The sequence below is a fragment of the Cebus imitator genome, unplaced genomic scaffold (genome assembly GCF_001604975.1).
Source record: "Cebus imitator isolate Cc_AM_T3 unplaced genomic scaffold, Cebus_imitator-1.0 Scaffold366, whole genome shotgun sequence".
In the NCBI taxonomy this organism is placed as follows: Eukaryota; Metazoa; Chordata; class Mammalia; order Primates; family Cebidae; genus Cebus; species Cebus imitator.
Window position 1 is genome coordinate 2,108,700 of NW_016107681.1, and position 9,403 is coordinate 2,118,102.

General features: G+C 36.0%; 1 protein-coding gene across 4 annotated transcripts in view; it reads left to right on the forward strand.

Annotated features, from left to right (window-relative positions):
• The window catches only part of RPGR (retinitis pigmentosa GTPase regulator), a 67,449-nt gene that overhangs the window by 23,456 nt on the left and 34,590 nt on the right, over window positions 1-9,403 (forward strand). For all 4 annotated transcript variants that reach the window (XM_017507018.2, XM_037730890.1, XM_017507010.2 and 1 more), the window contains exons 9-11: window positions 3,220-3,344; window positions 5,415-5,591; window positions 7,189-7,357. In XM_017507018.2, coding sequence (XP_017362507.1) covers window positions 3,220-3,344; window positions 5,415-5,591; window positions 7,189-7,357 — 471 coding nt within the window. The remainder of the gene's footprint in view (window positions 1-3,219; window positions 3,345-5,414; window positions 5,592-7,188; window positions 7,358-9,403) is intronic.

Consider the following 9,403-nt stretch of genomic DNA (forward strand, 5'->3'; position numbering starts at 1 on the left):
AAAAAAAAAAAAAAAAAAAACAACAACAAAAAAACATTCTTCCTGTTCAGTCAGATAGAGCTGTACTTAGTCCAAGTCAATTCTTATGTTTTTGCCACCTGGAGGCGTTTTCCTGAATGACTTCTTTCCTTCTCTTTCCACAGTGTTAGAAGGGCACCTCTGAGATCAGTAAGTGGATACCTTTTTCCACTCTGTGGTATCTCCTTCATGCAGGGAAATGTTCCTTTGAGCCCACTTCTCAATCTCAAAACTATGTGCTGCTAATAATGTAGGACTCAGTAAAGATTCTCCCCTAACTGATTCAGTTGCACATTCGTAGGTAATTGATATAGTCCACAATTTTAAATGCTTTGTAACAAAAGTGTTTATGATTTCACTATTTTTATCTAAAAATGAAGTGAAGCATTGGACAGTCAGAAATCATCTAGTATATTGACATAATCCATCTACTAGTATTTCTATTTTTTTTCCTTCTTTCTTAAAAAGCTACTGCTGTGAAAAAGCTACTGCTCATCTAATGGTATCTGGTTAGGGAAATTAGGAATCAGCAAATGCAGGATACACTGTTCCTTCTTCCCCAGAGAACCTTTCAGAGAGGATGACCTGCCCATATCAAGTATCAATGTTCTTGATAATATATCATGAAATAGCATTATAAAATGTAAAAAATATTCATTCATCATCCATTAAGAGTTGTTGATATGTATCTCTTAACTATAGGGTCCTAATCTCACTTTCTCTGTCCTTACTGTCATTTTTCATCCACTCTAAACTCCCACTGATAGTGAATACATACTGTTTTTAATCTGTCATCCAATATACAATTTGATTATTTAGTTAAATTTTTGTAATACCTTTACTCCTGATCAAAAGAGTTATAGCACAAATAATTGAACATTAACTTTGTTTGCCTTTTTGTTCATCAATCGTCCCTAGAGGACAAGTGGTGTGGATTTTTTTTTCCTTCAGGACTAATGAGAAGTATGTAGTGGGTTATCTATAAGATCTTGCCAGTTCCCATTATAGCCAGTGGCTCAAATTTTTAAAAGCTCTCTGATATTGGAAGTGCAATCAGGCAGCTTGGACTGGGGGTTTCTTTATTTCTGTCTTTTTTTGAGATGGAGTCTCACTCTGTCGCCTGACTGGAGTGCAGTGGCGCAATCTCGGCTCACTGCAACCTCCGTTTCCCATGTTCAAGTGATTCTTCTGCCTCAGCCTCCCAAGTACCTGGGATTACAGGTGCCCGCCACTACTCCCAGCTAATTTTTTTATTTTTAGTAGAGACAGGGTTTCACCATGTTGGCCAGACTTGTCTCAAACTCTTGACCCCAAGTGATCTACCTGCCTTGACCTCCCAAAGTGCTGAGATAACAGGCGTGAGCCACCGTGCCCGGCCTGGTGTTTATTTTTTCAGACAAAAGACAATCAAAAAGGCAAACCTTAAATATTTTGGGTAAAGAAATCAGGTTGAAAAGAAAGAGAAAGAAGGGATAAAGTTGATAAGGAGTATATGTAAAGGAAGGACATAAATACTTAATAATAAGAATTATAAGAGTCTATAGCCTGGTCAACATGGTGAAACCCAATCTCTACTAAGAAAAAATACAAAAATTAGCTGGGAGGTGACAGTGTGTGCCTGTAATCCCAGCTACTTAGGAGCTGAGACAGGAGAATCACTTGAACCCAGGAGGCGGAGGTTGCAGTGGTTGCAGTGAGCCAAGATTGTGCCATTGCACTCCAGCCTGGGCGACTCTTATCTCAAAAAAAAAAAAAAAAAGTCTAAAAAGTCAAACACTGAATATCACTTATTTATATATTTACAGGGAATCTACCTATTTTTGTAAATTAATTTTTATACTTGCCACCTTACTGGATTATATTATTATTTCTAATGATTTTTCAGTCAATTCTCTTGGATTTGCTTAGTATGCAGTAACTTTGCCATCTTAAACCGGAAGTCCCCAAAGGTGATCCAATTGTTTCCCAGCATAAAACCATTCATTTTCCTTCTTAATGTCCTTAAGATAAAGTTTAAAAATTCTTCATCTCAACTAATAGGACACAATGAGTAGTCCCTTTTTACTTCTTCAGACTCATCTCCCACCACTCTCCCCTTGGTGCACCAGGTGTGTTAGTTGTCTTTCAGCTTCTTTCCCAAGGCACATTTGCTCTTGATTCAGAGTCTTTCTGTGTACTGCTAACTGCCTGGAAGATTCTTTGTTCCTTTCTTCATGCAGCTAAGCCCTACTAATCCTTTAGGTTTCCCTTTGAAAGCCTTCCCTAATCCCCAGACTAGAGGAAAATTCCCCTCCTCTGCACCATATTAACACCCTTTACTTCTGCTTTCCTGACCCTTACCCCATTTGAGATGGAGGGTATGAAGGAGCGGCTTGAAGAAAGGAGTGTGAAGGTTCATAATAGCTGCTATGGCAGTGAGCAAAAGGACTAACTGATGAGAAGTGGCAAGATTACTCATCATCATTGTGGGCCTAGCTTCAGAGGGGACCCAGGTATTGGTATAGAAATTGGTTAGCATGGTTGGCTTATGGCATTTACTTCAAAGGTATTCCACAGCCCAGGAGCCAGATTAGTTAAACAAAGCCAGTAGTAGAGATTTTGTGCACCCCCCCATCCCCCAAGTTACGTGACAACATTTTGAGACATTTTTTAATTGTCATGGCTGCAGAGTGGAGTTGTCCTACTGGCCATTTAGTGGGTAGAGGCCAAGGATGCTGCTGAACATACTACAGTGTACAGGAGACACCCATACAACCATGAATTATCTGGCCCCAAATGTCAGTAGTGTCAAGGCTGAGAAAATCTGATCTATCATTGATCTCAGGAAAAAGGAAAATAGTCCGTGCTGGCGTGTAGGGGTCAGAATACAAACATCTCCTTCTCCCCTTGGAATATATGATGTGGATCCCAAGCTCTCATGCTGTATTGCTGTCATTTCATACACACTGCCTTGTGTGATGGGTCATCATCTTCACAAACCACCAAGGTTAATTGATTTATTCTCAGAATATTTATTGCCTGATGTTACGTGCAGGACCACAGAGACCATAGAGAGAGTGGAAAGATCAGTAGATCAAAGTAAATTCAATGTAGAATTTGAAGGGGAAAATTATAATTGCAGTATAAGTTAATATATTTATCTGTTTACAAATAGATCCATACAAGTAAAACTTTTGTAATTCTCATTTTTTTGCATTTTAGATAATGGCCTTATGTATACTTTTGGAGATGGTCGCCATGGAAAATTAGGACTCGGAGTGGAGAATTTTACCAATCAGTTCATTCCCATTTTGTGCTCTAATTTTTTTATGTATATAATTAAATTGGTAAGGGCATCACATTTTCCTGTTTATATTTTCATATTCCTACATTTGAGTCTTTCTGTATTTCATAGAATATACTTTTATGTTTGTATGAAAGAATATCATGGATATATCTAATAAATATAATATTAGTTTCTTAAAAGCCACATCTCAGACATTATGCCACTCAGAAAATGTCTCTCTCCTAATTTTCCTCCTTTAGCATCATCCTCTTTGCTGAAATCTTGACTCTTCTTTGTTCTCATATATCTCTTGAAAGCTGGGACTGTGCCATGCCTGCAAGCTTTGTATATTGTGTAGCACCCAGCAGAGTACCTTGCTCACAGTGGTCTTTAGTAAATATTTGCTGAATTAAATGTTAGAGACTCTCAAATCCTGCACAACAGAAAGTCTGATAATAGAGTTTTGGCGGGGTGCAGTGCAGTGGCTTACCCCTGTAATCCCAGCACTTTGGGAGGCCAAGGCGGGTGGATCACCTGTGATCAGGAATTTAAGACCAGCCTGGCCAACATGGTGAAACCCTGTCTCTACTAAAAATACAAAAATTAGCCGGGTGTGGTGGCACACAACTGTAATCCCAGCTACTTGGGAGGCTGAGGCATCAGGATTGCTTGAACCTGGGAGGTGGAGGTTGCAGTGAGCTGTGGTTGTGCCACTGCACTCCAGCCTGGGCAACAGAGTGATACTCTGTCTCCAAAAAATAAAATAAATAAAATAAAATAAAATAAAATAGTTTTGGAGATGTGGTATTTTGGCTAAATTTTCTTAGGTTAAGGATATATTATTTCAGTGTCACATCACTATCACGCATCATACCTGTATTGTTTCTTAATACTTTTGCCAGTTTAGACTTTTAAAAATTCTGTTTACTTGATGATAATACTGGCATTTGTCCTCCAAAGACTCAGTGTCTCATAATATGGAACACTTTCATTTATTGATTTGACAATTATTTAATGAAAGCCTACTGTGTATAAGATAGTGTGCTAAATATAAGAAATACAAAGTACTGGCCAGGCAGGATGGCTCATGCCTGTAATCCCAGCACTTTGGGAGGCCGAGGTAGGCAGATCACCTGAGTTCATGAGTTCAAGACCAGGCTGGCTAACATGGCAAAACCCCATCTCTACTAAAAATACAAAAATTAGCTGGGCATGGTGGTGGGTCCTTGTAATTGCAGCTACTCAGGAGACTTGAGGCAGGAGAAATGCTTCAATCTAAGAGGCGGAGGTTGCAGTGAGCCGAGATTGCGCCATTGCACTCCAGCCTGAGTGTCAAGAGTGAAACTCCATCTCAAAAACAAAAAACAAAAAACAAAGTACTGTATACAGTGATGAATGAAATAACCAAGTCCTCATTCATTGAGGACTTATTTATTACAGTCTAATGATAATTTTTAAAAGGATATATAAATACATATATATTTAAATTTTAAAGTATTATGAAGGAAAAGTAGAACATTATAAAGTATGTAGAACCTGTGTACGGAAAATACTGCACTATGGGGTTTTTTAAAAGCATTTTCTTGCAAATCATTTCTCAAAATTCTTTGAATGCTGATTTCATTTTTCATTGTTCCATCATCATGCATACTTTCATTTATTTTCCTCTAAGAACTTTTAAGCATTAAACTTAGAAAATGTCCATATAAAGGAGGCTTACAGACATAATTAGCTCCCAGAGACTGATTAATACTTTTTTAAAATAAATTCTTCCAGTAATTTTTTCACATTTTTAATGTTCCTCCCAGATTAAAATATAACATTTTCTAACTGTAAGGAGAAATGTAATTTGCCAATTATTTTTTCTTTATATTATTTTAAATGGAAAGTAAAATGGTGGATTAAACTTGTTTTCATTTGCAATCACAGTGCTTAATGAATATGTATGGTAATTGTGTACATATTGTGTACACATTCTCATTGTGCACACACATATGTATAGACAGATTCACCAAGTCAGTCCATCAACGAAGCCTACCACTAAGTAAATGTCTTACAGCTGATAACTGTTAAAAACTCATTTGTGTTTGAAGCCAGTGTTGATTAGTTTTTCTGTGGATTTATGCTGCAGGTTGCTTGTGGTGGATGTCACATGGTAGTTTTTGCTGCTCCTCGACGTAGAATGGCAGAAGAAATTGAATTTGGTGAAATAAATGATACTTGCTTACCTTTTCTGCCCTTTGGCAATTTAACATCAGGAAATGTACTGCAGAGAACTCTATCAGCACGGATGCGGCGAAGAGAGAAGGTACAATTGTGGCCTATTCTGATAATAGTACTATCTAATACTGCAAAGAAAACTAAAAGAAAAATATGTTTTCTTTTTAAATTGAAAAGTCTTCTCAGATAAATTTGCTAAGTAAAATTATTAAAGTTGAGTGCTTACAAACTTTTAGAGTTAATTCAGAAAACTTCAGAAAAGCTTAATGCTTTTAAAGACACAAATTAGAAAATTTAAATTATGAAAAACCTTTGCATATAGACAATGGTGCTATAAAATCATCCTTTTATAGGCCTATTTCTCACCTCACATTGAATGCTGAATTGTTTTTTCAACTGCATGTGGTTTGACTTGTTATATGCTTTTTTTATTATGGTAATAAAAACACAACAAATACACCCACTTAACAGAGTTTTTAAGTGTGCAGTACAGTATTGTTAACTATAGACATAATGTTATGTTGTTCAGAAATCTGTGGAACTTAATTATCTTATATAATTCTACATTCTTTTATATTTTAGTTAAACCTCATGAGCAGTGGAAGGTTATACTCTATAAATAATGAAATGGGAAAACAAAGAAATAAGGACTTCAGTTAGAGAGAGGAAATATTTTCTCAATTAAATTTAGAGATTCTCCTTGTGTTTTAAAATTATTGTTCCAATGATGTATATATATATATGTGTGTATTTTTTTTTTTTTTTTTTTTTTTTTATAAATTTTTTTTTTTATTTTTTTTTTTTTTTTTTTTTTTTTTAAAAATATTTTTTTATATTTTTTTTTTTTTTTTTTTTTTTTTTTTTTTTTTTTGAGACAGACTCTGTCACCCAGGCTGGGGTGCAATGGTGTGATCTTGGCTCACTGCAACCTCCGCCTCCAGAGTTCAAGCAATTCTCCTGCCTCAGCCTCCTGAGTAGCTGGGACTATAGGCGTGTGCCACCACGCCCAGCTAATTTTTTTGTATTTTTAGTAGAGATGGGGTTTCACCATGTTGCCCAGGCTGGTCTTGAACTCCCAACCTCAACTCGTCCACCAGCCTCAGCTTCCCAATGTGTTGGGATTACAAGTCTGAGCCACCAAGCCTGGCCCCAATGACACATATGTCTTTTAAAGTAAATGGCAAATAATTTTTGAAGGTGACATTCCTTTTTTGAAAATTACTGTAAGTTTTAAAACACATTTTTTCAAGTTTCATAGCAGTTTTATTTGTAATAGCCAACACATTTCTTTTGAAGTAAAAAGGTTAAATCTGATGTTTTGTTATAAAAAAGCATATATGGAAAAGTTAAGAAATACTCCATTAGTGTTTTGTAGTCGTTGTTTATTTACATCTCCTAAGTAATGTTTTATTTCTTAGGACGGGTAGAGAAAGTGCACACACATTTTTCCCCCATCATGTGAAAAAAAGAAGCTACCAAATTGACAATTTAGAGCAAGTAAGGTACAGAGACAACAGGACAAATGTTTTTGAGCCTTTGAGGGTTATTAAGAAGTAAATGTTGTGCAATGTTAGCATATTTTGAAGTCTTTCTCTTAAATATTTTTAGCAACTTTGAGGAAAGTTTATATCAATATTAAATATATAACATCATTTAATAGTTTGTTTAACCTGCTTATTTTAAAGGAGAGATCTCCAAGTTCCATTCCATTGATAAGAACACTACCTCCAGTAGAAGGAACTCTTGACCCTTCCGCTTCTTTTCCCCCCAAATCACTTTTCCCATGTTGTTCTAAGAATGACCTCCTAGAGAGAATCTTACCTGAAGAGGCCCTCATGCAGCCAGAGGAACCAGGTAACTTTTGCTACTCTGTCTGCTCTCAGTATAAATGTGCCTTTTATTCCTGTTGTTTTTATGTTCATCTTAAGATGTTTTCTCCAGTTATTTAAGTTGTTCTCTCCCTGGTTAGAGCCTAAATCTCTCATTTGAACTCAAATCCAGAAGTATCCTTACTTCTGGAAAGCACCATCAGTGCCCCTAAGAGTGCCATGTAAGCACAGCAGCATGTCTTTATAGAGCAGTGGATAACAGTCATAGTACCTTCCTTAACTTGATCGTCTTTAAACCCTGAAACCACTCGATGAACTTGGGAGGGAATTATAGTCCTCATTTTACAGATGAGAAAAGCAAGGCTTGAAGAGATCATGTGACTTGGCCAAGGTCACTCAGTTTATAAACGAAGGGGTCAGAATTTGAATGCAGGTCTTCTGAATCTTTTTGAAATTCTATATTTAGGCTGTATAACATAGCGGTTAAGAGCATAGGATATGGAGTTAAACTCATCTGGGGTCAAATGCCAGTTTTGACATTTACTAGCTATGTGACGGACTTTGGGAAAGTTGCTTAACATCTCCAAGCCTCAGTTTCCTTGTCTTTGAAATTGATTTAAGAATACTGACTTCAGAGAGTGATTGTGAGGATTCAGTGAGATCAGGCATATAAAATATTTATCATTGAGCCCAACACCTCTAGAAACACCTCAGTAAAGGTTGTTATGATTAATTTAATATCTTTACCTCACTACCTATTAGATACAGATTTCATGTTTTAAATTGTAATCCCAGCTCCTTCACTATTCTGTACCTCTTCTAAATAATTTTCTTTACAGATATTTGTGTATCTTACTGCAGGACATCTAGAGAGGAAATATTCTTTCTTAATTAAATTTAGGGATTCTCCTGTGTTTTAAAATTATTGTTCCAATGATGCATATTTTTTAAAGTAAATGGCAAATAATTTTTGAAGGATACGTTCCTTTTCTGAAAGTTGTAAGTTTCAAAACATTTTTTTTTTTGAAGGTTCATAGCAGTTTTATTTGTAATAGCCAACATACTTCTCTATTTGTTAGGGGTAGGACAAGAAGCCAGGATCAGGAGATCAGAGAGTAAGCAGTAGATTTGAAATTAAGAAGATAAACCTGGCATCAGGGACTAAGAATGAGGGACTAGGAACAGATAATTTGTATATCTTTGAGATCAGGAACATAGGCAAAGGGTTGAGGTAATAAAGGATTGGGAACTTAGGTAAGAATGGTGGGCCATGGGAATGGGATATTACATATAACTAGGATCTTGGTAATGAGCTGATTTCTTATACCTGACCCACAACTTTTATATGTTTTCTTTTGAAATAAGAATCAGTGTTTAATGGTACTCTTCAGACCTTGATATGGAAAAGATAGTAGATTCTGACAAGCAGTTTGTATTGTGTACAAGGGAAAAAAGACATTTATGGTTAGGGAAAATTGTTTCTCAGTCCCAGAGATTTGAATGTGAAAATACACATAATTTTGTAGCTAGATCAAAAGGAAATGCCATCTCTTGTCTTTTTGTGACTGCTAACACTCTCTTAATGAAGTGTATTTTGAAAGTTGTAACTAACACATACTGTGACTTTTTCTAAATCTTTCACAGATGTCAGTCTTTATAATGGAGGAAAGTGGATCAGGATATGTCTTACTAAGGAGGTGTCATTTAAGCTCAAGGATAAGAAAGAGATGACTATGTATTTAAGGCAAAGAAACTAATATAGGCAAAGGTTTGGAGGCAGTTAAGAAGAAAAGACAATCAATGGGGTTAGAAAGTGAGCAAAAGGATAAGATAAAATAGTATTGGAGAAAGAGACAGTGAAAAATTATTTATGGTTTCTTAATCGCAACAGAAAGCCATTAAAAGATTTTAAGCAGTAGGCTGATGTGTTTCAATCCTATTTCTACTTTAAGATGATTATGATCACTTCTACCTCCATATAGATTTATACAGAGGCCAGACTAGAAATAGAATACTTGTGAGCCCTTTGCAAGAGATGATAGTGTATGGACCAAGGTGTTTGCAGTGGAAA